Source organism: Falco rusticolus, chromosome 14 (assembly GCF_015220075.1).
Source record: "Falco rusticolus isolate bFalRus1 chromosome 14, bFalRus1.pri, whole genome shotgun sequence".
NCBI classification, from domain to species: Eukaryota; Metazoa; Chordata; class Aves; order Falconiformes; family Falconidae; genus Falco; species Falco rusticolus.
The window spans coordinates 23970599-23997970 of NC_051200.1; the positions used below are offsets into that span (position 1 = coordinate 23970599).

Below are 27372 nucleotides of genomic sequence, written 5' to 3' on the forward strand. Positions count from 1 at the left end.
CCTATCTCTGAAAGCGATTAAACTACCACTCCTTTGGAAGATCTAGTTTTGAGCTTTATGCTATATTAGCTATTCTCCCTGAACACTGGTCCACGGTGTTGGCTGTATTTAGTACTCTAAAACTGCAAGCCAGCCTCCAGTAAACTGTAATACATTTCATAAATCATGAGGTTTGGCTTTTTTAATCATCGTGTCATTTGCTAGCTGGCTTTTTCACCTTAGTATGAGATGTGTATCAGTATTACGAAGACAAAAAGCTGTTTTTCAAAACTGAAGCTGAGATTCTGATCTGGTAATGGAAGCTCATCAGGTGAGTGTTTAAGGTTTTTATTTCTGATAATAAGAGCAGGAAAGTGGACAATTTATCTTCAACTCTCCATATCGTTAATGGGAAGTTTTCCATTGTGTTCTCTAGGAGTTGAACAGTGAACAATAGAAGCCTGTTGGGTTGAGCCTCCTCCACTGTGACAAATTTCCATCTTCTGCTTGAGTTGGTACATGAAGAGCTAAGAAACTTTCCTAAGCCTTATTTGCTTTTGGCCACAGCAAAATCCTAATGCAGCTGTAATTATAGGGTTTCCCTCAAGTCACACCCATCCTGCCTGTTTCCTCAGGGGATTTACACTGGCAAGGTTCAAACTGCAGAGCTGAACCATACAAGAACCATTTTTTTCCCTTGTACTTGGCTGTAGTTAGAAAAAAAACATCAATAGTAAGGTGAGCAGAACCCCCAGCCCATTAGATCTTTCTTTGTTTACTGGCGTTCACCCACATGGTTGTGTTTGTCATAGATTATTCTGCGATGGAAACTGCTGGCAGTACAAGTGGGTGCACAGCGGGCTGCCCCACAGCACTTCAGAGGTAAGAACACCAGAGGGTTGCTGGTGTTCCCAGAAGACACTCATAAATTTACCTGCTTTGATGCACAGAAGAGCTGTATATTACAGAAGTAAATAACCTTCCCTTGCCATACCTGCAGGAAGCAGATTTCTTGTTTCCTCTTGCAGTCATGGGAATAGAGAAAGTAGGTTTATGAGGGGCTTCAAAATGTCATCCAGCATTATCTAACCCCCGTTTGGTGGTTATGACTATTGGTGGGCTGCAGAACATCACACATGCACGCATTGCTTGGCACACAGGTAATAGAGCCAGTTCTGCATAGGATCTACACCTTGCAGAAGGCTCTGAGGTGCAGGAAGGCTATAAAGGAATTTAGGTTTGAATATTTTCAGTTCAAGGAAAGAAAAGTGAAGCATAATGAGAAGGTCCATTCTACAGTCAAAGGTAGGCTGGTCAGTGAGGAGTGCTAGAGTGCTCAAAGTTTGACCTCAGAGTCGGTCGGTCTCTCTTTCACACACACGCATGTGTGCACTGTCAAGCTGTTGGTGTATCTCCGGACACACCGTTTGGTTTAGTGGAGGAAACTATGTGGCAGGAGGAGGGACACCTTGCGCTTCCCTGAAGGCAAAGGCCTCAGTGCAAGGTGTGAACACAGCCGATTTGCTCCAGAGAGGTTTCCAGCTCCTGAAACTGGGGCATGCCCCTGTCCTGGAGGTGGCGTGCAGGTCCTGTCACTACCCTCAAAGGTGGTGGAGGGCAGTGTTAGAAACTGAGCTCACCTTGCCGTGGAGCTCCAGGACTTCCCTCGTGCTGGCTGACCTTCATGTTTCATTTCCTGCTGCTTGGTCAGCCCTGTCAGAAAGGATGAGGTTGGATAGTTAACTTTGTCTTAAAGACAGGAACACGTACTTCCTGAGAGTCCGTCCCTTTCTCTTTTCTGTTACTCCTATTACTTGACGCATTGACTTGTAGGAGCTGAATGCTTTCAGAAGTGCAAGAAGCATAGGAATAGGATGGTGTAAGGTAGGACAGGACAGCATAATTCTGCATAGCATAGAAGCAAACCCATTCTTATCAGTCATCGTGATGTCCTCATGTTCATATTTACAATGTCAATATAGTAAAGACTTCAGGCAATGCCAATTCAGTAAATATTTTCAGCAGCACAAACATACAACTGGATCCACTCACACAATAACCAGCACAGGGTCAGACACCGCCTGCATAGCCTGCCTAGGAAACTTGAACTTTGTTGGAGCAGAACATAAACACTGTATTGCCCCACTACAACACACAAAAATGGTGAAATACATCACTGCACCACACTGTATTTCATTAACCCATCCCCTGGGCTGATGCCTTCTTTTTGAGAAAATGGAGCTTTGAAATTTATACCTCTCTATTGTATATATTTCAAATTGCTTTGAAAGAGTGTCTTATTTACCTCAAGAAGAACTACCGCAAGTTCTGTCTTGACTCAGTTTCCCCAGTTAATGCTTAATTACTGGGATGTTGGTGGTCTTGATTAACAGTTGCAATGCACTCTGAGGGCAGAAGATGAAAAAAGATTATGGCATTACTCAGCTTCCCAGGATTCATTTGGTATTATGAGTATTCTGGGGGATCGACAGGGAATCTGCCTTGTTCAGGACTAGTTTATATCTTACTAGTCAAATCACTGGTCCCTGGGGAACCCTCTGAGCATGTGGGGATCTTATGGTGGGAAGGTGTTAAAAGTACTGTTGGAAACACTGCTGAGGACTTGCAGTAATCACAAGAAGAGGTTTCATACACTAGATCTTTTCCCAAGCTTTTGGATGCAGGAAGCTGATCCACTCCCTTTGCCCCAGCACTGCTGCTGTCGGTAAATAACCCAGGAATGTAAAGCCCTGTTTCTCTGGACAAATAAAAAGAAACAAGAGAACAAGAAGAAAACAGATACTGATTCATGGGGGTTGGCTGACAAGTGTCGAGTAGCTCTTTGTATTTCAGAATAGAGATGGCAACATGGTGTTCGTTTCTGCACAGATGATGCTCCGTCTACCTAGGCCTGATGGCTGGTATCAATATTGTGCAACAGGACAAGGAGATGTCAAAATAATGCAACGTGTACAAACTGGAGTCCTTGGGCGGAGGCTTGAAGCCTGACCTTTGGGACCTTCGACTTCTGGCCAGAAGACCTGTTCTTTACATACATATAAAACATGTCAAAAACCAGTGACCACCTACTTTTCTGGGTTGCCAAGCAGCTGATCTCCCAAAACATCCCTTGGTCTTGGATGACCTGGCCTATCTCTCCCGTGGGTGCAGACATCTGACTTGCAGATGTGCAGGCTGCTGACACCTACTTCAAACAGAATGGAATTAAGGAAACTGCTTCATCCACCACAACCAACCACAGAAAACTTTTTTCCTCAGGCTTTTTCCTCTTCTGCATGAAGATGCAGGTGATTTTGAATTAATTGAAATGGTGCATGTCGGAGGGAGCACACAGACCTTCTTGTACCACATGATACACCACATATCCTGGCCTGTTAACATTAAAATGGAGCAGACACCCCCTTCCCACCCCTCTCCAAACCTGCATGGACTAACCTACTCCATTAGTCCTACAACCACACCCTGCCATACCTGTTCAGTGCCCGCCCCAGACCTCTGCACAAAACACAAATACACCAATAAACTACAAAGCTCAAAGAGCCGACATGTTCCCTGGGTGTCTCTCAGGTGACTTCACAAGGTCCATTTCTTGGGCACTGACATTAAGTTTGTATCTGTCCACTTGTCATGTGAATCTTGCCTATTGACTTCAGGGTGCCTAAAAGGCCATGTGTAGGATAGAATATACATTCAAATTCCCTGAATCTTTTTCCATTCTCTCCTGAAAAGGGCCTTGGTCAGGCATATTGATCTTATGGTTAGCTTGGCGCTGGAATCTGGTTACCCACTTGCATTCACATGCCCAGATCTGGGTGCCCAGGGGCTAGTCCCAGTTAGATGAATGTTCTCACCCAGAGAAAGCTGCTGATGTGTACAGCCACCCTGCACAGGCAGCATCCAAAGGCTCTCCTCCTACACAGGTATCAAGGGACCCTTTTTTTCACTGTCTCTGATACCATCCAATGGCATTCACTAAGAACAAAATACAGAGAAGGTTATCTAGTTCCTGCTAACAAATGTGAAAAACAGAGACTCAAGAACCCAGCTTAGTGGACTCTTTTAGTGTATATACAATAAAGAGGTATAAAATTATAGAACAGGCTTAGGCAGGATGCTCCTTTGCAATTTTTTTTCTCCTTCTAAGTTAGCAGATAGATGATGAAACAGCTTGGGAATGTTTTGTAGTTCCCTATTGCAGCCTTTAATAAGGAAAAATTAGCACTGAAGACGTTGCCTGAAGAAGTTCAACCTGAGTAGTCTTGGCTAGCTTCTTAAACACAATCTTCTAAGTCCTCTGGTTTGTGTGACACACAGTCAAATGGATTTTTAGTCATCATTTTCAGAGTCACATTCCTTTTCTTCATTCTTAGCTACATGGTCCTCCCTGAATGGTTGTACATTCCAGGTGCTGAGCATTTCTCTGGGTATTGATCCAAACTCTGCCCCAATCTGAAGAAGCCATCTGTCCTTTCCATGTCTCAGTAACAACATCTGCAGCACTGGGGCAATGTCTTTCACCAGGAGCCTGAAACCTTCAGGAAAAAAAGGGATGTTAAATACTACCTAGTACCTTTAGGTTTGCCACACCATGCGTGTAAAGTGTGTCACTTTCCCTCCAGTTGCATTTTCTTGCAGTTTCTGTTTTACAATATTCAAAGTAGACCAACAAAATATAAATAAAGTATGTATTTCTTTTTAGAAGATTTCCTTTCACATAGACTGTTTCTGTGAACTGGATCCACACGGATCCATATCGCTGACAGTAAACTTCATCTGGAGCAGGCAAGGACATTTCTGCCTGATTAGCTAGGTCATTTTGAGTTTTGCTGACCTCAGGCTTTAATGCTAGCACACTTCAGCAGAGATGAGATTTGATCTGGCATAAATCTACAGGGGCAAGGACAGGTGATGTTTGATCCATCTTCCTGGGACAAACAAGTTCAGCGATGTTTTTTTTAACAAATTTGAACCAGAAGAAAGAGCCGCCTCTGGGCTGGTCTGTTGTATCACCAGGCCAATGTGTTTCTGGTCTGATACTTAAGAGTCTTAATCCTCTATTTCCTGCCCTGGTGAATGACTGCTCTTCCAGATTCTCCTCCACTTTGCTTTTGCATGGCTTTCCATAATAGATGGAGTCAAACTTCCCAGGGTGATTGACCCTGGCTATAAGCAGAGATAATCATGTACAAATCAGTGGGAATCAAGCACATTTTGCTGCTCTCCCAAACTCGTCATAACCTAAACTGCTATCATTTCTGCTTTGTCATCTTTACTAATCCTCTCTCTACACCACTTCCTATTTGTCATAAGGGATGAAGTATTCTTATAAGCCCAAATCATACTACATCACAGTACTCTGCCATTTTTATCTTCATCATAACCAGGAAAGATGGCATCGCATCATGCCATAAAACCCAAATGGGAAATATTTAGCACCAAAGGCTAGCTATGTCAAAAATCATATCACACTAACTGCCCTGCAGAGAGCTGAAGCAGCCTGCAGCATACAAGTGCAAAGCAAAGAGCAGTCTCATGCTGGCAGGTCACTCCTGCGCTGCAGGAATGCAACGAGAGCAGCTCTGCATGTCACCCAAACTTTTGCCTGCACAAACAAGGACCAGTATCCTAGAAGCGCATAGGCCAGATTCTTTGATGAACATTCACACCACACAAAACTCCGCAGTTACCCTGGCCAACAGAACTGCAATCTCCCATTGACTGCCAGGTACTCAGCCCCACTGCTGCCTCCCCCGTCTTTTAGCGGGACCACATTTCATAAGCCTCAGCAAAAACCCCAGAGACGGAACAACTGCATGCTGGATCCAGCAAGTCCAGTGCTTAAAGGAAGGAACTCCTCTCCTCTGCACCATTGCCAAGCCCACCTGATAACCTCAGCACTCTGACGAGGTTGGGAATAACAGAGGTTAATTCAAGGCCTTGACCACCACAATTTCGCAGTGGTATCTGAGCAATTTGCTTTCCCGGTGCCTTGCTTACAGCAGAGATGGGCATAAACACACAGGCTCCTGATGCTGTCATCAGAACCTAGCCCATGGTTTCACTGGATGCAGGGTCCTGACATAGCTGTGCCCAAATTTGAGTTCACTTCTGTTCCCAGTGCTGCACGCTGGAGTGTTGGGAATGAAGAGCGAACTACTTAATGAGTGGTGGTCATCTTGTATACACAGCTTTGAAAAGAGCTCAGCCTGGTGAAGAATTGAATGGCTTGGTTCTCCTATCCAAAAATAGCTCATGGGGAGCAATCCACTTTTGTATTCCAGTAAGTCCAAGTAAGAGTGGTAACAGCAAAACTTATACATCGTTATTTTTTGTCCAGTAAATTGCAAGACCATTGTGTTTCTTTTTAATGTCAGTCCCAAGCGTGCTTTATATACTAGGCTTGTTTGTATCATTCGTCTCTAGGCTGACTCCTTCAGACTTTCCTAGTCTACTTTATGGTAAGACAAATCTAATTTTCTGATATTATTTGGAAGTATAGGATTGGCTTAAGCCCACATTAAGAGAATACATTCTATTCTGTAAACTAGTCGTTCATTTAATCTCAGTGGCTCAGTTTTCTTACATATAATGTGAAAACGCTAATCTCTCCCGTTTCAAGAACAAAAAGTTACACTATAATTACTGATGTTTGGCAAGCAGTTGGCAAGGGAGGGTGTGAGTCCAAATGATTATGAATACAGCACTATATTTATAAAGTTTGTTACCTTGGTTAAGAAGAAACAAATTTTGCAGATGTCCCACTGTGGTCTATCTGAGAGGCTGTCCAAGGAGATCATAGCAGAAGGGTGTGGTGTGGAACCAGCCTAGTTATTATCCCCCTCAGAAAAGCTATGAGAGCCCATCTCTGCAAACCCAATTCTGTTCTTCCTTACGGCAGTGCAGACTGCGTGCAGTGATTCAGATCTGACTGTAAATGAGACACAGACCTGGCCCATTGGGTCAAATTCCAGGACATTTTGTGTATCCAGGCTCAGAAGAGCTTGGCTCTTTGCTTTCCGGGTAAATGCCTCTATTGATTTAATGCTCAGGAAAGGAGGAAGAATATCGCACTGGCAATCTCTGCAATACTGAGGGCTAGCTTCACCTTTCAAAAACTATCAAATTATTTCCATATTGGACTGTTTTATATAATCCATAGCTTTTATAATCCACATCTAAGACTTAACTACTTCATTTGTAGCGTGATTTGGAATAAAAGTCGGTACTATAAAAGAGTGGATGGCTGGGAATGATGACCTGACATGATTTTGGTGAGGGGCTCCCCTGTGCTTGTCCTCAGCTCTGAGGTTTTCTTATATTTCCGCTCTGCTTCTAAAGTTACCACGGTTCAATGCATCAATATTTCATGAGGCATAAACAGTTCCCCTTTAGGAAAAGTAAAAGCAGTTTTTCCTGTTTGTGAAATTTCCACGTTGCCAAGAACAAAAAAGCTTTCGAAACTCTGTCTTTGCTGTTTGTAGAGCTTCACTGCCTTATAGGGTCTGAATCCCCTGGATTCACACTGGGGGCGGGCTGGGAATGCTGGCTTTTCCTCCTTCTGGGTGATTCTGGGAGGCCTGCAAATGATGTCATGGTACATTTTAGGCTACAATAACAGGAAATCATCAAATGTTTACACTGGCAGACTGGGTTGTGATGTGATTTTCCTCCTCTTCCTCTTCGCCCCACCCACCCACCTCACCCCTGCCATTGACTTCCTTGATATGTCTGCTTCCTCCAATTAAAATACTACAAGGTGACTACACTGAAGGAGGCAAAAGGAAAGTGGGGGCAGGAGACAGAAAGGCATATTCTCAAAGGATGATTCCCCTTGTATCGCTGGCACGGCACAGGATTAGCACAGCGGCCCAGACGCGAGTCAGAGACTTGGCGTGCTGCAGTACTAGAGGATGGGCCTCTCCGAGCTGCAGGCATGAAAGCAAAACCCTCCCCTCCCTAGCACAGATGAGTCACAGGAGACATCTCCCTGGCACAGTTTTCCTTCTGAATTTCCCTGCCACACAGGCACATCTGAAAATATATGGCGTCAGCTGAGGGCCTCCTAGGAGGAGGAAGCCACACTTTCAGGGCTTGGGGCAGAGGAAGGGTGCAAGTGAACTTTACCTAAGTCTGTGCCACAGTTTGAGGCCAACATGAGCTTTCAGTCAGAGTGCTGGGGTCAGGCTGGGCTTCAGGCACTGCTTGGATAAGGGATGCACAGCATGTATGTTAGATGTTCTATCTTTTCCAGCTTGCTAACATGGAAGGAAGAAGGAGGAAGATGTAAGGAAGTATCCAGAAGACAAGGGACTCCAATGAGGAAAAACAGGAGCACTGCTGGACTATTTCGCTCTGGGGCAGTTCATGTTTCCTGGAGAATACAGCAGGACTTTATCCTCCCAACTCATTGCTGCTGTGCAGGGCCAGCAGAGCTCACACGAGCAGTTCAGACCTGGGGGACGCTAAGGAGCAGCTAACTCTGGGCTGAGGTGGCTAACTCTAGAGCAGACATCAGTATTGCTGGAGCTGAAGGAGGATGCCTGAAGACACAGGTCATTTACTGCAATGTGGAAGAAAGTCTGAGATGAGAAAGATGGCAAATATTAGAGGAGTTTTCTGTAAATGAAGGTGTGTAAAAGAAGCATACTTCAAGGTAAGCCAGGGTCTCTTATTTACACTCTGTCACAAGACAAGGTATCCAATGAAACTGAAAGGGCAATTCACTTTTAAAGATTATTTTTTTCTTAGCACAGTATGCAATTAATGTGATAACAGGATATCACTGAGACCACATAATTTCTCCCTGTTCAGGAGACAATTGGACTTTTTACAGGTAAAAAGGTCCCTGGTGTATAACATACAGAAACAAAGACTGGAGCAGCAGGGTATACAATCAGGCTGATTTCTAACCTGTACCTTGCTAGACTGTATGCAAACTTATCCTGCTGCAAGGAAATGGTAGAGACCCACAGGAGCCCTGTCTCTGTTCCTTGAGCTCTCCTGACCCTTGGTTTTCCATGACACAGGAATTTCATGGCTTGCAACCATATAAAGATCCTGGTGTGTGTTTAGCCATCCTTGTGGAGAAAGGTCTTTTCTGACACCTTTGGCAACTGTGATAGATTTGCAAGGAGTGGGCTTTCTGCTCTAAAATCCTTATTTTCTGTGTATGTTTTTTCAGTGTGTGTTGGCCATGAGGTCCTCTGACTACAGCCGCAAAATAGTGGAAAGGGCATCTCCTGAAACCATACGAGCATCCTCTCCCTGCAACCCTCTGGTAGGGCGTAACTGAGTGCCTCCCAGAAACAGGCCCTGGTAAGCTCACTCAGTGGGACATTTGCTTTCTCTTGCAGATAGGAAAGACATTGCATTCTGACTGAGGAACACATGACTCCAATACAGGAGACATCCACCTGCCTTCCCCTGTCCAGTCAGAGGGTTCACCATCTTGACCTGGGCCATGAATCATCCTCAGCCCAAATGATACTTCTTTGGAGCTGAAAAAATGCTGGATAACAAAGTGGTATATTTGTTTATCCTTCTTGAAACTCTAAGTTGTCAACGAAGTCTCAGGCAGAAGTGATAGAAACCAAGGCAGAGAATGAGGTCACGCTTGTCCCAGCAGATGGAGGTAAATGGAGGCTTGGCTGATGCAACTGTGCAACTTTTCTGCTGCATCTCCCTGCTCCTTTCTTATCTTATCCTGCTAAGTCTAGACATGAATAGGGTAGGAAGGGAGACAGGAGCAAAAAAAATGATTTTATTTCTATTGCCTATTTCTCTCCATTCATGCAACACCAGCCACACTGACAGCTTTGAATCATGCCAAGAAATCTCCTAAATGGCAAGCAAAAAGCCTGAGACAGTCACTCTGCAAAACTCCTAGATGCAGGAAGCCTTTCTCAGAGCACAATGGCTCTGTTCAGCGCATGTAGAAACTGCGGATCTCCACTTCATAAAGTTCAAGAGCGGAAAGGCAGGAAAAAATTTTAGCAGAAAATACAGAGACACTTATACCTTGCATCTGTGCTGCAAGTGTAAAGTGCAAGTTGCAGCAGTTAGCGGAAGGAACAGGAACCACGAAGATGTGAGTTCACCTATTTAAGTTACTTAAATACTTCCCAGTAGTCAGTGACAAGCTGACACAAACTGCGTTAAAGCCGCTGGTACTATGTCCTCAATGTTATTACCAAGGATGTTATTACCTGAGGCAGCTAATCAGGGCTGTGAGGGAAAGACCATCCCAGCTATGCTCACACATTCGTTATCCTCCAGCATGGGTCTATCCTAGTCCAGAATCAATTGGAAGCTTTTCCCCCAAACAGGTAGCTGGGCTCTTAAGCCCACTTAAACAGGTACTTCACTCCCAGACATGCTTAAAATCAAGCACAATGTCAAATGTGTTGCTGAATGATGGGCATAGGCTTTCCACTCTTTAATAATCTCAAAGAAAAATTGTAGGGGTTTACCCACTGGTAAGTTGTGTGGACTAATTAGCTCATCTTTAGGAAGCCCTTTAAGGATGGAGAGTCCTGCGCACTCTAATTACTATTATTAAATATACCTCTGAGGCAGCAATGTGAAAGAGAGAACTGTGCACTCTGTCACAAGGTTTTTAACAGACAAAAATCCATAGCCTAAAACTACAACCTGATCTACACTATCAAACCACGCTGGCTGCCAGGAACCATGTGAATAGATACGTATATGATTCTTAACACTGCTAACACAGAGGGCACAGAGGGTCAGCTTTGTGTGAGGCTGGAATGAAGGAAGGGTATTCGCTTCATATTTCGCTCCCTAATAAACGGTGGGATGGAGATTTGTTTCAGAGAAACCCAAGCAAGCAGTAGATTAAAGTCGACCTCACTAGATGATCCATGCCTCCTTCTTAAATAGTCACAAATGTGGCCTCACTGGAGAATGACTTCTGCAGTTTGGCAGCCAGGAGACAGGGTGGCTGCAATTAATGCCTTTGGTGGGGAATTGTGAGAGAGAGTCCACTCCTCACCAGTTTTTCTCCAATGCTCCTTCTGAAGGTAGGACTAGGCTGAAAGAAGGATACTCAAAGTGTTAGGTAGGAAGAATTTAGCCTTACCACAAGCAGTTGTTTTTCCAGGCACAACCTTTAGGCTGAAAACAGGTTTGTTCAACATGTGGTAGCATCAGAGTGGTTACAAGCTGCCTGGCCACAGTGAGTGGAGAGGCCCCCATACACACTCGCACACATACACACACACACACACACTCTCCCATCGTTCAGTCACCAAGGATTTTCCACCACTTCTTTGCAAACTTTGTGGGATCTGAATTAAAAGCATTTCAGACAAGCACAACGACATCAAATCAAAATATGTCCAGGAGAACAGTGCTACAACTGCACAGAAACAAAGGCAGAAATACCTGGAAAGAGCACTACTTGCACTTCAGTGAGCAAAAGTTTAATAGTATGGCCATCTGAGAGTCAGGGTATCTCTTGAAGGTACTTTTCTTGCATCCTGAGAAACATCCAGATTTGGGCACTTTCATTCACTTCCCACACACGTCCAATGCATTTTGCTTTCTGTGAGTCAGAGCCTGGGGCTTCACCAGGCTCTGACTTCACCATCCGCAATTGAATTTCCCTCTGCTCCTGAGTCATTCTGCCCACAGACCAGCTGCACAGATGCCCTGTGCAGATGCAGGCTGAATGACTGTGGGAGTGTGCTGCACCAGACCCTAAAGTTTCCACATCCCAAGGGCCCAGGAAAGTCACTGCCCTCACTGGCAAACAAGCTCTCACCATGCTACCGGTGCTGGCAGCATTCAGGGTACCTGAGAACATGGCGTGTTCCTCTCTGTAAAGTGTCCTGAGCTGCATCAGTGGCCCCTCTCATCCATCTCATGGTGTCACGGTTTAACCCCAACTGGTAACCAAGTACCATGCAGCCACTCACTCACTCCTCCCTCACCCAGAGAAATGGGGAGGAGATCTGGAAAGAAATGTAAAACTCATGGGTTGCGATAAAACAATTTAATAATTGAAATAAAATAAAACCAAAAGTACAATAACAATAATAATAACAATAACATTTTAGTGAAAAGGAGGGAGAGGAGAGAGGAATGAAATCCAAAGGGAAAGGAGGAAAGAAAACAAGTGATGGACAGTACAACAAGCCTCACCCCCTGCTGAGCAATGCCCAGCCAGTCCCCGAACAACAATTGGCGCCCCCAGCAAACCACTCTGGTTTATATACTGAGCATGACATCCCATGGTATGGAATACCTCCCTCACCAGTTCAGGTCAGCTGTCCTGGCTGGGTCCCCTCTCAATTTCTTGTACTCCCTGGCCTGCTCGCTGGCAGGGCCTTGAGAAACTGAAAAGACCTTGACTTAGTATAAACATTACCCAGCAACAACCAAAACGCCAGTGTGTTATTCAACACTGTTCTCACACCAGAGCTAAAACACAGCACTGCATCATCTACTGAGAAGAAAACTAACAATATCCCAGCTGAAACCAGGACACATGGGTGCAGTAAGCCTGACAGCCTGTCCCTTCTACGACCAGTATCCGCCTCTGTAGTAGGGGAAGAGAGAAGCAGTGGACAGGGTTTGGCCGTTCCCGTAATGAAACACTTAACAAAGAGATTTCTTGCATGGGGCTTACGGCTTGTTCATCCCAGCCTTGGGCAGGTTGGGTCCAATAACCACACAAGGTCCAAAGCACAGGGAGCACAGAGCTGCCACAAGCCCAAGGAGCACAGCAGCAAGCACATGCTTTGGAGTATTTGGAGACTCTATGGAGTTAGCATGGCTAAAATCACTGGAAATTCAGTGCATCGAGTGCAGACAATATTAATAGAACAGACTCAGAAGAGAAGGACTGGAGTACTGAATTTTTAACTGCTTCCAGGCTATCACCAGCTGGGAAGCAAGTAGGAGTTAGTATCATCTAGCAGTGACCAATGGCCACTGTGAGCAGTCCTCTACCTCAGTTTGAGTCCTGCTCACCTCACAAGCTCTGCAACTGTGTCAGAAGACACAAGATCAAACTGCACCTGTTAATTTGCTGCCACTCTGTGGCAAAAGGAGTAGGGAGATGGAGCATGAAGCCGGCTGCAAATCAATGCAAGAAAAGGGTGTGGGACACAGCACACTTGGCTACTTTGGTCAGGCTCCCACTTGCAGTGGCAGCAAAGAACATCGCTTTGTGCAGTTATGCCTCAAAATCTCATTCAAGCAAGAAAACGGATAACCTGGATGGCTCATTTTGTCTTGCTGCAGAAGGTTTTATTCTTCCTCTCTCTGCTGCTCCTGATGAGTGGACTACACTAGTCTGAAACTGCTTGGCTGGGATGGGGAGCAGCCACAAAACACACTTCTTCAGAAACCTAGCTTGGAAACCAAGCTCATGTGGAAGTGGCAAAGGGTGTGGGGGTCTAGCAGAGCCCTCATGGCCATGAATTTATTTATCATGCAGGGCATCAGAAACAGCTTGGTCCTTAACCCATTGTGAGAAAATTTGTGTTAAACATTTAATTTTTATGTGAAAGAAGAAAGTTTTGGAATACGGTAAGAAAACAAGCCTTGCAGGTGAATACGGCAACCTAGGGAGACAGTGGCTTCTAAGCACAAAGTGCACAGCATGGCTGGTTAAGAAAACCACCTACCTAAAAATCATGTCTGGGAGTCCAGTACAATCCATCTCCATGCCGTTGCTCTTATCGGCTCCTAGATCACCTGTGGCCTGAGACCTGACTCCCTGCTCGCATCCAAGCACTGCAAAAGAGATTGAAAGCTGATCAGGGCTGCAGTTTCCAACTCCTACGCAGGGCCAAAGGAGCTGGCCACAGGCACGGATAAGCCTTTGTTGGTCTGTGCTGGAGCCATCAGGGAACTGTCCCACAAGCTGCTCTTATGGCGGGTAAAGCCAGCAGGCAGCTATGTTTCCCCCTTGCTACCCACTAAAGCACAACTCCTTGTGGTGCTCCTTTTGCTTGGGAAATCTGCAGGTAAGAGGCTCCACAAGAGGGAGAGAAGCATGGTCTAGAGAGGGGAAGGAACTCTCACATGCTTTGGCAAAGCCGCATTGCCAGGAACAGGCCCCTTTTCCCCATCACTTTTGTACTGTGTGAAGCAGTGCCGGCATTTCCCAGTGACAAGCAACTCCTCATCCTTCCACACTGGGGAGCACTGGGAACATGAAAGGAGGGGAAGCTGTATCTCTTCGGTCCTGATTCAGAGGTCAGCACAAGTCAGCAGCAATGGTCAGCATGTGCAAGGAAATTTTCTGCTGAGAAATCCTAAGCTGTTTTGCAGGACTGTGTTCTTTCTGCTGATATTTTCATGAAAGAAGTCAAAAGTGCTCTTTGTCATATGACTTAGTTTAAGGAAGTCCTCTGAGGAGCAGGGAGTTGCACTCAATGATGCTTGTGGGTCCCTTCCCACTGGAGATATTCTATGGTTCTGTGAAAAGTGGGTTTTTTTTTTCCTTTCTGATCGATAAAGGTAGAAGGATTTTGATGAGCTAGAAATGCCTCACGACACTTCCTTATTTTGGACATCTGTATTAATACCTTATTATTGTGTTTGCATGTTAAACATACAGACATTTTCTCTTGTTTTGCCTTTATTGCAATCAAGTGGTTTTACTGAATCAAAATGAGGCAGTTCGGTATTCTCAAAGAGTCTGTTTCACTCTGGATCTACCTGGTGATCACCGGACTGCGTGGTCCTGGTAACTGTCACTGGACATGGTCCTGATTTGCAGACTCACTTCTTATCACCACGGACTTGCAAGGTGCTGACCTCACTTGGTACTATGTAGCTGGGTCCTGGCTGACAAAGACCCTGCTCTGGCTGTTGTGGTTTTGTGCTTGGCTTCTGCCTCCCTGATAGCCATTTTTGACTTTTTATTCTGATTCAAAATAAAAGCACATTACCAACTGCTGAGACCCCTCTGGGGTGGGAATCCTCACAAATTCCACTTTCGCTGTACATGAAAGACTCTTACCTGAATCCCACAGGGTAGGTGATGCCATAGCAAAGAACGCCTTGCAACGCCCCGCACTCTGGTGACCAGGAAGCTGAAGGTTTTTGGGTCAGGGCAATGCACTGATGTAAAATGCCAGCCATTTCTCTGGCTTTCTGCCATGAATCCCAGCCTTCTCAGTGCTGAAATCTGCTGCAGGCTTTTTCATAGTCTGTTGCCAAAGCTCATATCCTCTCCCCTTTTTTCACAAAGAGCCTACCATGCCCTCTCCAAGGGCCGTGTGTCCATGGTCGAGCTATGAAAACAGCAATGGCACAGCAGTTGGGCTGACAGGAACAGCCTGTACTGGCAACACACCCCCACCCTGGTTTCTAGCTCCAGGACTCATCACCGGAGGCAAAGTTTGCTGAGGTGAGCTGGTGGCAGATGAGCTTGTGCATTAGGGATTGTTTCATCCCTGTGCTTACCTTCACCTGGGAGCATGACCTTTTCCCCCTGTCTCACCGGGCTGCCGCAGCACAGCGGGGCTCCAGTGCCACACTGCAGCCCGGTGCTCTTGGGACAGGATGCGCATCATGCCAGCAGCGCTGGGTGCAGGTGGCTGCAGGGGACCAGGGCACCCTGGGCTAGGCACAGCTGGCCCGGGCAGGCCCCAGCAGGGCAGCTAGGCTGTCAGCTGGGTGGGTGGTGTAATAGGCAGAAGAGTCAGGAGTGAAGGGGTGGCGTTAAGCCCAGAAAAAATGGGGAGGGGAAAGCGTAAGGGCTCTTTCTGAAATCTGTGCAGGCTTTTCCTGCTTGCTCCCGAGCCCCGGATGTGGAGATAAAGAAAGGGCTTTGTGCATTGTCTGGGTGCCAGGTTGCAGAGTGATTGTGTCTTAAAATGTAGCGAGGAAATCACTAACACTAAATCTGGCTCTCTGAGCTCATCTGCAAATCAGTTACTGTGCACACCTGCCTGCAATAAGGAACGTGCCCAAAGCCTCCCACAGTTTAAGTATGGGGGAAGAAGAGATCTGTTAAGGGGGCGGGGCTGGGCGGGGCGGGGCTGGGCGGGGCTGGGCTGGGCTGGGCTGGGCTGGGCTGGGCTGGGCTGGGCTGGGCAAGCAGCTTGGTGGGGTGTGAACTGGCTGCAAAGGTGCTTTGCTGCACATAGGCACATTCCAGGGTCAGAACTTGGGTTGATAAGTGACTGTATATAACCAGCACTTATGTATGTAATGAAGGATCTCACATGGAGTCTGTGCCTTCATATGCCACAGGAAAGTGTTGGTGATGCAATACTTGATTGCAATAAAGGGCAAAGCAAGAGAAAACACCTATATGTCTTTATCATGCAAACACAATAATAAGGTGTTAATACAGATGTAATGTCCAAAAAGTAAGAAAGATGTAATGAGGCATTATAAAGGCTCATCAAAATCCTTCCACCTTTATTGATTTATTGGCTTAATTTTGGGTTTTATTTCTCACTATCTGAATCTATTTTAATTGGCAGTAATTTACTTTCCCCAGGTTGAATCTGTTTTGCCAGTAACAGTAATAGGTAAGTGATCTCCCTGTCTTTATCTCTACCAATAAGCTTCTCCATCTTATTTTCTCTCCCCATCCCACTGAGGAGAGTAAGGAACCAGCTGTGTGGGCACTGGCTACTGGTCAGGGTTCCGTCACCGCAGTAATGTGCATCATGCACCAGTCTCACACGGGCTATACAGCACGTGGTGAAATTGCCTGCAGTGTGCTTAGCTGTGTGCTGTTAGCAATTAGTAACATGGAAGAAATGTGCCCTGCCTGCCTGCTCTACACAAGCAGAAGAACTTGGCCAGGATCATGTGACTTCTCAGGCTGTCCCTGTTTATGCCACTCTAGGGCATGGGGTGAGGTGGCTTTTCATGCACAAACCACAAAATGGTCTTGAGAGTAAGCTGGATCCTTGATTCACTGACCACATAGATCTGGATACCCCCAGGGTCCCAGACTGAGGATGCCTGAAGGCCCAAAGGAGCCTCGATTCAAGAGCAGGTGCCCTAGTTTTAACATCACACAGATGACAGCAAAACGAGGGTAGTGCAGCCACTCCTCACTGCTGGAATGGAATTAGTCCTGCATCTGTACATATGCTCATGAATGCCACAGCTTGGACATGTGTCTAGTTTGGGATGAAAGCAGACAATAGGAGGTGCTGAACTTTGAAAACAGTAACGTAAGAAACCACTTTCTGATCGCGTTGAAGTGATCCAGCTGGCCTTGTGGCAGTGGGCTGGGCAAATGACAGGAGCATCTATCTTGGCAACACCTCTGTCTTGGGGCACCTTCTCTTTGCTTTGAGGCATATGTGAAACACACCCTAAGGATTAGGGAAGTCACAGGTACTTCAGAGTCTCGTGTAGGTCCTTCTGTCACCTACATCCTTCCATTTCAACAGTTACCTTCTGGTTTTTTTAACAAATGACAGCTAGAACTTAAATGGGTTTTTGAATACCACTGATTTTATTTTCAGCCCCAAGACATCAGTTCTCCAAGCTTTCAAATCCCTAACCCTAGTGCAGAGATAGTTTTATGATTTGTATGTTATTACTATACAGAAAGCTATTTTTCCACAGTATCTTCTGGTGACTGGACAAACCTCAGAGGCAATTCCGGCATGTAGCCAGGATAATAGATTTCTGTCTTTGGCACTTTGAAACTCAGCTGGATGATTATTCTCTGGAGTGAAATATATCATTCATTGCACTGTTCTCTAAGTTAAGTGTATTTTTTAAGTCATTGTTTTCCTAATATATATATAGCAATTTGACTCTCAGAAAATCCCCAAGGACACCGTAACATCTACTTTACTATGTTTAAGGAATTTAAATTCAGCTAGAGCCTGGCAACACTTCACAGATGATGATTTTCCATATACCGCTCTTTCACTGAACAACAGCTATTGATCTAACCAATTCTGGTTGCCACAAACTCCATGCAGGTTTTTTGAGCTTGGAGTATGTATTCTTCCTCTGATAAATCCAGTGCTGAGTTCTCAGCAGGGTTAGATCCTTTGATCCAGAGGAACTACTGTTCCTCCATCATATCAATGTCAACTTAATGTTGCTGCTGTAACTGCTGGTTTTATGACAAACGGGAGTGGACACTAACAGATGTGACAGGAATGTACATTTGGATCTGAATGGAGCCATGTTACAGAGAGCAGTGCAACACCCTGTTCTGATGTTCACATCATACTTCCTGTGCAGAAACAGGGCTGCCACACGCCCTTAGAGAGCATCCTCTTCTGGGGGCAGCAGCGAAGTTGTTCTCCTCAACTGCAGAAAATCTGTCTCCTGTGAAGCATCTGCTGAAAAAAAGGATGTACACCAGCAGAGCTGGCTGAACACAAAAATAACCATTGCAGCATTCTGAACCACCTCCTAACTTCACAGCCAGTAAGATGTAACTGTTCCAGTGGATTTGGCTTGGATTCTTAAATGGGGTCATGGCCTATGATTATATCATGGACCCTTTCCCAGACTGCCGAAAACTTGAGAACAGGCCTGATAAATCTCTGTTAAACTGCTGCAATTACTTTCCAAGAATTTCCAAGAAGACTATACAGATCCACAGAAAACATATCACTACTTTGATCTAATTAAGACAAATCACTATGCACCAGCACGCATGGCTTTATCCTGCGCACTCCTCCACTCTGTGGATAGCAAAAGTGGGTGCAGGAGAACACCCACACCTTCCTTACACTGCCAGGGTGTCTTCAACCTCTTGTGTGCTTTGTGCCTGAAATGTCTGCAGTGCTTTTCTCTCTCTCTCTTTACAGAAACTAATTCATTGTAATTGTACTAGAATAGAGTAAAACTACCTGTTGTTCCAATAAAACTAAAGCAGCCTTAAAATGCTATCCTGAACAGCAAAATTATAGTGACAGGCAAAACTTAATCAAAATCACAATTAAAATGCAGGCTTAATGAAATTTAAATACATAAATGTTATTGTATACAGAACTTTTTTACTTAGTAAACAAAATAATTTTAGCACATCGTCTTGCTATGTAAAAAATGGGATATGGGTTTTTTTCATACCTCAACAATACTTGTTATTTCAAAATTCAACATAGGTAACAATTAAGACTACCCAGTTAAGAGATAAATACTCCTAGTTTATATCTCTGCCTTAAGGAAGTAAATGACATTAAAATTATATTGAGTACTGTAGATTATGTTCTTCCTTTTGAACAGCAAAACCCACACAGGTATTTTAGCTAACAGCTCAGTGACTTCATTACAGAAAAATCCAGAACTGTTGAAATATGTTGATCCACTGGAAGTGTCCAATGCAATGCTGATCTCCCTGAGGTCAAGGAAAAATTGCCATTAACTTCAGCGGAACCAAAAAGGGTTTGCCGTCAGAGGGCTTCCTTGCTGCTACCCGAATGCCACAGCAATTCCTGTGAGCCTGCAAAGCAGGTTATCAAACAGTGCTGGCTCTCAGGACTGCAGATACCCAGTTCAGCCTGCTGCCTTCCTTACATCTGTGTGAGGGCAGGCAAATCAGATGCACTGGCTTGTTAAGGTAAAATGAGGAAACAGAACACTGTTAAAAAAAAAACAAAAACAAACCACCCATGCTTCCTCGCCACTGTCAGAGCAGGACCGTGCACAAATCTTCTTTCCCAGCATGCAAAGTGTTATTATGGTCTGTCAGGTGATGGAATGCATAGCTAGCATCATGGGTTGTATGCCAGCTGAGGGAATATGCTGCGGCCCCAGGTCATGGAACTGAGCTATGTGGTGCACATTCAGGCTATAATGCAGCATCACAGCCTGTCTCCGAAGAGCTAGATGAGAGAGAGAAACTGTGGCATGTAAAAGAGCATGGAATGAAGTACAATGTGAGAAAGACCCATGGGATTTGACAGGTCTGATCAAGTACTGCAACCTGAGGCCTCACCAATGGTTTGAAATGTGCTAAGGCAGCAAGTAAATGCAGTAAGAACTACTTGCACTCCCTTCCCACAAAAGGGAAGGTTTATTGCTAAAAGCAAAGGGGAACGCAGGTTCTGAAGTGTTAAAGTTTCTTGCTCCTTTTCAGCTTCTGTTTGAAGATAGCAATGTCATAATAGCTTTTAAATTTCACCAGGAAAATGGGTATTGGGATGATAATAGTTAACATGCCGAACACCGCGGCTAAGGCTGCTGTCACTTGGCCAGCTGTGGTGAGAGGGATAATATCTCCGTAGCCCACTGTAGTGAGCGTGATCAAAGCCCACCAGAAGCAAACAAGAATGTCAGTGAAGTGCAGCTCCCCTGTGTAGGAGGGGTGGCTACCCAGCAACTCCCCATAGAAAAAGAGAGAGCCAAAGAAGAGGGTCTCAAAGGCCAGAAGCATCAGCAGGATAAATATCTCTCTGAGGATAGACTTGAGGGTGTAGCACAGAACCCTGAGGATCAATGGCGTTTCTATCAGCTTGGATATCTTCAGGAGCTTGAGGAGATAGACAACGCGAACAAAGCCCAACCAAAGCCCCAGGCTTGGCATTCTCTGAATCTGCCCAGCCACAAAGAGTTCAATATAAACCGGGAAGAGAGAGAGGAAGTCAACCATGTTCAGGGGATTTTGGAAGAACAATTTCTTGTCTGGGCAGAAACAAAATCGCACAGAGAACTCAAAAGTAAACCAGAGGACACAGAAAAGCTCCAGATGAAGCAAGTAGGCAGGCTGGTGGTAATAGGGTTCACGGTCATTGTGGGAGACCTCAGAATAGCCAACAGAGGTGAAGTTAGCAGTAAAAAACTCAAATTGTGCCTTGGTCTCCTCACAGAATATGATGACAATTCCAACGATGAACAGCAGGGAAACAAAAGCCAAGCACTGCAGAGGGAGGAAAGGGCACAAATGCAATTAGTTCAACAAACATGTATCACATAACCTCATTGCCCCAAAACAAGCCCAGGATCACCTCCACGGGCACGGTACAGTCCCAGACTAATTTTCTCAAATCACCATCATTTTGTTTACATGGGGTGCATTTTCTCCTTCCAGGTTTGCAAAATAATAGAGAAGATTGGAATAAAATAAACAACACCTGAACTCCCATATTGGAGTTTGTAAGGAAGGGGAAATGTCTGACAGCTGGAGTAACACAGACAGACTCACACTGAGAGCCACTTTGGCACCAAATGTTGGCTCCAGAAATACCAGCAGCACAGAAAACGTCCTCTGCTGTCTCTAACTTGTTTGTTGCTCTGCACACCTGACATTTTAAAGAGGCACAGAGCATGCATTTTGTACATAGAACAAGAGCAGGAGAGAAGGAGGAGATATTTGTTAATGAGAAGACAGCATTTAAATTTCTTTTTTAATCTGGGATTCAAAGTGTACTTATCAAAGCTATGAACCCATTATCATTTTTCATGGATTCATTCCAGTAATCCCAAAGGACACAGGCTATGTCCATCTCCACACATAGTATTACCTTAGCACTGAAAGAGGAAAAGGGTTTTTCAAAAACAGACCAAATCTTTGGCTGCCACCTGGTTCGCCAGCTGAAATCCCTTCTTTCTGTCTGGACTATGAGGCACTGGTCATCAGTCTGTTCATTTTCATCCCAAATGTTAAATTCCTCTGGCTGCACCTCTTTGTTATTCAGCTTCAACCAGCAGCAGGATGCTAGCTGTGTCTCATTTATTTCCCAGAAAGCCAGCTCTTCTTCTAAGACTGACCTACAGATATCAATGGGACAGTGGAAATGTTTGGTCCTATAATAGTTCAACACGTAGCTGAAGATTTCAGCACTCCTATCAAAAAAGAACTCTTTGGTGGCGGGATCATAGTCGTAGATGCTTGGGGCATGGGGCTCTGTTAGGCTGCACAGCTTGGTTCCTGGGAAGGTCTGGAGGGTGCTGCTGTATGTCTCATATCTCACTCCCCCAATATTCAGGATGATTTTTTCCTTGGAGCCTTCCATCTGTGAGGGAGAAGGGAGGTGCAAGTTCTCATAGGCTCTTGTTTATCTTCAGTAAAAAAGAGAAGAACACAAATTAAAGGAAGTAAAGCAAAGCAAGTTTCAGAGCAGGAAGGTTTTCCAGGGTACCTCATTCCAGTGCTTTTAAAGCACATTTTATACCTGAAACCTGCATTTCCTGTAAGCAGGAAGGCACTTCTGCCATTCCCCATCATGTCCAGCACCTGTTCCTAGACTCTGCTCCACGGCCATATTGTCTCAGCACTTTTCAGGAGATGCATCAAACAAAATGACAAACATCTGGTTTGCACTGCGATCCCTCTCAGCTTCTCCCCATGGAGACAGTGAACACAGTTCAGCATCTGTTCCACCACATTTGTTCATACACTGTAGATAATCATTGCAATAAACTCATTTGAGGTAAAGTTCTCATTCCCAAGACATTTCTTCCACTATCCCTCCCCTTGTCTATTTCTTTCATCTCCACCCCCAATTTCTTTCTCCACAGTTTCTTGCAGAGACCTTCAAGTGCCAAAGAGGTCATCAACAGCTTATCCTCCAAGCAAGTTTTTGAACATAATCTCCCATGTCTAGCCTAGCATAACAAGTTTCACGAGAGACCCTGCTGCCTGGTGGGAACATTTAGGCTGTCTGAATTATGCTTTTTCCTTGAGTCTTCCCTGTACAGAGTCCCACTGAGCCAAAGCACCTTTCCCTCTGCAGGAAGCTGCTCCTTACCTGGAATCCATAGGCAGGATTCCTGGGCTAGATAGAAACATAGAACATTCCTGCATTTCCTTTAGGGCTGGCTGACATCTCAGAATAGCACCAGAACCTGCTGCCAAGGTCTCTGGCATGCTCAGTTGCTTATTTCCTGTAATACATCCTCTGGCTTGCTCCTCAAAATCCAACATACCTGGGAGAAACTGGAGCCCTGCTTTATGAACCTCATTCTAAGGAGGGAAACCAATGATCTCTGTAGCCTCAGGAGCACACAGGAGAGGTGCAGAATAGGGGTAGGATATTCTTGAGACAGTGACTAGGGCTGTCTTTCACCCACATATCCACTTCTGTCTGTATCCTTCTGTTTCCCCTCCTCCTTTCCTACACATTTCCATCCAACTGTCTCTTATGCCCTGCATTTCTAGTTCTGGCTTTTCTCTTCTTGTAACAGAGCAAGACTGTCTACTTTTCCTGTTTGGACTCTCTTACCCAGGGATGGCTGCTCAGTGTGCCAGGACCATGCACACAGAAACTCCAGCTGTCCCTCCGCTCTTTTTTGCAGAAAGTTCTGAGCATGGGCCACAGGTCACACTTCTGCAACAAACCTTGCTATCCAGGACCAGCAGGGAAACAAGCCCTGCACAAGAGGAGACTCCCAGAAGTAAAGAACTACATAGAGCACCCCATTCAGCTTTATCAGGAGAGGCTGGAAGCTGCAGCTTGGTCACACAACCGTGGCACAAGAGAATTACTGCCTGTCTGCTGTTCTTGCCAATCCCAGCATAAGTGAGGCTTGATGCAGCTTCGCCCTAAAACTTCCACTGACCAAAGAGAGCAGGATTGAGCATAAGGACTTAAAGTGTGCAGGCATTGCTCAGTACTTGCTGCACTGGAATCCACACAGCACAATTCTAAGCAGGTTAGATTAATTCAGCACTTAGTAAATCTGGAGTTACATTACTGGCCTCTTTTGCCAAGCTCTCTGAAGAGCACGCTGATTTTTGAGATCCCAGCTAAACTTGCCTTTATCTGCTTAGAACACCAGATACCTCTTACTCAAAGATAACAATCACCATGTGAGAAATGAGCCGAGAAGTGTCGTTTCATATTCTTACCTTGGTGCTATTGCAGCAACTCTGCAACCAGAAGAAAGGAGAAGAGACTGGGAAGAACAGGGGAAAATTCAGTGAAAACAGGATGTTCGATGGCTGGTCTCCAAAGCTTAAGCCTCAGAGATGCCAGAAAACAAAACCAGCAAACAGCACTGAAAAGACGCAGAGGCCCCTCTGCCTTGTTCTCTGCCCTATCAGCAGTCCCTCTCCCTACTCCAGGGGATAACAGTCAAACAAGAAGGCAACAACGTTTTGGCTACTCCGCCACCCGCTGCTCTGCTAACAAGCTCAAAGGGACATGGTGTTTGGGAAATGAGTGGAGCTCAAATGTCTTGGGACCAATTACAGATTAAACTATCAAGCCACAGAAAGGCAGACAAAGCATCATTCTTTCTTGGCTGTGCCTTATTCAAGTTTGAGTTAGAAAATAATATATAAAAAACAGGAGCAAACAAACAAAAAAACCCACGTGACCTCCCATCTTCTTGTCATGCTCTCTCCCTTTTCAGTTTAAAGGACTTTTTCTTAATTTCTGAATGACCCAAAACTTAACCCTTTGCACCCACTGATTTTAAATGCTTTTTTTGTCATTGATTACTCCAGGAAGAAGGTTGGCACATAGATGCTAATCCCAGTCAAGAAGGGAATGCTGCCTGTGAAATTCCCTTTCAGCTGATGTTCCGAGGCTGTTCCTAGGTATCACCTCTGCTTACTTCAAACTCTCTGGAAAGAAAGCAGGAAAAGGAATTTCCTTATTCCCAGCAAGAGCAAGACTGTTCAGGAAGGCTCTGGGGGCTCCCTTTTCAGTTAGACAAATAAAAAGCAGATTCACGTTTCTTTAGAGGAAGTATCATCACAGTTCACTTGCTGGATTTTCCATTTTAATCCACTGCCTACATTACCCTGACACACTGAAATTTCTTTTCTTTCAAAGAATAGGTTTTCCATTTAGACCTTTTACCTAGCTAACAGTCTGTTTCTTCGCTCCTCATTGGCACTTAACCTGCAGGTGCAAGTAACCCCACTCACCCTAACCATCCAGATTCCCAAGTATTACAGGGACACCACAGACAATCCTGGCAAATCACTGCCAATCTTGTGCGGGACATTCTGGGCAATGGGCCATCTTTGCCTATCACCTCCTGATTCTGTACTGAGCAACCTCGTAGCCAGACATCACAAGCAGAGCAACAGCGCAAGCATAATTCCCCTTACACCCAGACTCGAAAAGGACAAGAAGCATGTGAAATCTCTGCTGTTTCAGTCCTTGCGCCTTTCCATCTCCGGAACAGACATCAAATGGTTCACATCTTTCTCCCTCAGAGAGTACAAATGAAAAATACTTTTAATTTCTGATGTCTCTGAGGTTCTGGAAGCAGGTGATCTGATCAAGCTTGATGTATCCTATCTGTTCCACAGCACTGCAGTATTTGTCTTTTACAACCTTTGCACTGCAGTTGATTTCTGAAACCCAGAAATAATCTGGCAAGCAAAATGACACATGGTGTTCCTATGCTCTGAATAAGACCTTTTGATTGCATTAAACAGCTTGTCCTTTCAGAACATTTTTTAAGCAGATGAAAAGTGCAACTCAATTTCCAGAGAACAGGGCTCTATTCCAAGTTTTCTCCCTGCCTCATATCTTCTGAGAATTCACTTTCACAGCATGAGGCACTGCAGGAGTTTGGCAAGGAATGTCAAATCTGTTCCCTCAACCTCACACTTCTTTTGAGTAACGAAACTCTTGTTTCGATTTGGCCTACATTTATTCACACCAAAGAACAAAGTGGACTTTTCGGGGGGGGGGGGGGGGGGGGGGGAGTGGGGAGGAGATTGGAGCTGTAATAAACTGAGGCATTTTTCGAAGATAGTATTTTAACAGACCTCATTCGGTGTTTCTTTCCCATAGTATTTGGTATTTAATAAATGTTCTGTACAGGGCAGAAGTTCTGTAATTTTCTCCTGTTTGCGCATACTCAGGTACACATGCATATGTACTTGGGCATACTCACGTTAGTCTACATTGGGGGGTGTGTGCGTGTGTGTGCTTCATTAACTGCATTTGTGCTAGAATACACTAGTAGGAGTTTAAACTTCCCAGTGTAAGCATTTCTTTAGAGAACACTCATAAAAAAACTGGTGAGGATTATTAACAGTTTTGCAAACAAAATCTTGCTTCAGAACATTGGACATACTGAACAAAAAAGCGTGAGCTATCCTTGGGGAAAGAAGCTACTCTTTCAGTGCTGGAGATAGCACCAGAACCGACAGGCTTGGCTACTAGCAAAACCGGTGCAAGCAGCTTCTGTGGACTTCCACCTCCAGTGCTTTTTTCCCATCCCATATTTCAGTTCTACCTCTGCTGATGTCTAACACAAGTGTATTCCTGGGATTATGCAAACAGATAGTGAAAAAAATGTATAAAAAAACCACTTCAAAAGATAAGCGGTTTATCACCTGGATCAGTCCTCGATTCAGCCTGCTGCAAAAACCTGTAAAATGATGCAACTGTACAAAAGGGCAGGTAAAGTCTCCTGCAAGCGCGGGTACGTGCAGCCAGGCTGGAAGCTCGGGGACACTGAAAGCTCCGCGCTGCTTTAGCCGGGCCAGCTGCCGCCTCCCTTCAGGCCGCGGCGGCCCCCACCCCAGTCAGCTCCGGCAGACACAGCGCGAAGCCCGGCGCTGTCCGCTGCCACCGGGACCGTGTTCCACGTCCCACCGGGCGCAGCGCTGCCTGCCCCGAAATCCTCCGGCCGCCCCTCCTCACACCGCTCCCCTGAGGCCAGCCCGACACCCCTCACCGTCCCTCCGCTCCCCACAGCCACGCAGGGGAAGAACGCGCCCGTTCGGCGCCGGCCTCAGCAGCCCACGGGCCGCAGGCCCTGCAGGGAGCCGCTGCAGGAGGCCCCCCTACACTTGGGAGCGAGTCCTACATCGCTCCGACGAGCCTAGCGTTCCCGCGGGGCCCAAGCCCGCTGCGGGCCCCGTCGCCAAATGCCGCCCTCCCCACCCCTCCCTCCGCCCCGGAAGCGATCGCGGCGCGGGGAGGGGGAGCGGAATCGAGGAGCGGAAGCGGAAGCTGGGTGCGAGCGGGCGTAGCCGCGGCGGCATGGCGGGCCGCGCAGGGCTGGCCTGCCGCCGCGGGCGGCCGGGCTCGTCCCCGGCCCGCAAGCGGCTCAAGCCGTTGCGCACGGTGGTGGCGTGGAGGGGCAGGGCGGAGTGGGACCAGGTGATGGTGGGGCTGTACTGCGGAGACAGCCGGCTGCAGCAGGAAGCGTTGGACCGGGTCTCGGCCTGGAAGAGTCGGTACGGGCCGCGCACCGCGGGCGGGGGGCCGCCGCCTCTCTGCCCCACGCTGCTCCCGGCGCTCCGTGGCTTGGGCCCGCTGGGCGCCCGGGACGCAGCCGCAGCCCCCTGGGTGCTGTGCGAGCAGACGGCCGGGGCCGGGCTCCCTCTGGCTGGCGCCTTGGCGCAGCAGATTTGGGGCGCGCAGCTCAGGCCCGAAGCAGGCAGGACCGAGGGTAGTGGGGCAGGCAGAAGCCCTGTGTGGCCACAGCTTCGCAGGGTGGTTTTTGAAGGCAGGGTGCTGCAGTGAGCATATCCAGGGCCCC

The 27372-nt window shown here is 46.1% G+C and overlaps 2 protein-coding genes and 1 long non-coding RNA gene across 9 annotated transcripts in view; 2 read left to right on the top strand and 1 right to left on the bottom strand.

The window, feature by feature from the left end:
• Nucleotides 1-8237: 8237 nt before the first annotated feature.
• LOC119157568 lies at nt 8238-14512 on the top strand. 2 transcript variants are annotated; one of them, XR_005107570.1, is made up of 3 exons: nt 8238-8653; nt 9182-9277; nt 9354-14512. It is a non-coding gene; the product is annotated as an uncharacterized LOC119157568 (long non-coding RNA). The 2 variants fall into 2 exon arrangements; XR_005107571.1 differs by lacking the exon at nt 9182-9277.
• Nucleotides 14513-18919: 4407 nt separating this feature from the next.
• On the bottom strand, nt 18920-26746 carry LOC119157422 (potassium voltage-gated channel subfamily C member 3-like). 6 transcript variants are annotated; one of them, XM_037408341.1, is made up of 5 exons: nt 26219-26745; nt 23765-23811; nt 22089-22313; nt 21438-21975; nt 18920-20833 (listed from the first exon to the last, which is right to left on the bottom strand). In XM_037408341.1, the coding sequence occupies exons 4-5, from the start codon at nt 21927-21929 to the stop codon at nt 20030-20032; spliced, it is 1296 nt and encodes a 431-aa protein (XP_037264238.1). In that variant the 5' UTR covers nt 21930-21975; nt 22089-22313; nt 23765-23811; nt 26219-26745; the 3' UTR covers nt 18920-20029. The 6 variants fall into 6 exon arrangements, with proteins under 6 accessions (XP_037264238.1, XP_037264244.1, XP_037264241.1 ...); XM_037408347.1 differs by lacking the exon at nt 22089-22313 and having other exon boundaries at nt 21438-21929; nt 26219-26746; XM_037408344.1 differs by lacking the exon at nt 22089-22313.
• Nucleotides 26747-26855: 109 nt separating this feature from the next.
• LAS1L (LAS1 like ribosome biogenesis factor) overlaps nt 26856-27372 on the top strand; it is a 28402-nt gene continuing 27885 nt past the window's right edge. The window contains exon 1 of the mRNA XM_037407992.1: nt 26856-27067. Coding sequence (XP_037263889.1) covers nt 26871-27067 — 197 coding nt within the window. The 5' untranslated portion in view covers nt 26856-26870. The remainder of the gene's footprint in view (nt 27068-27372) is intronic.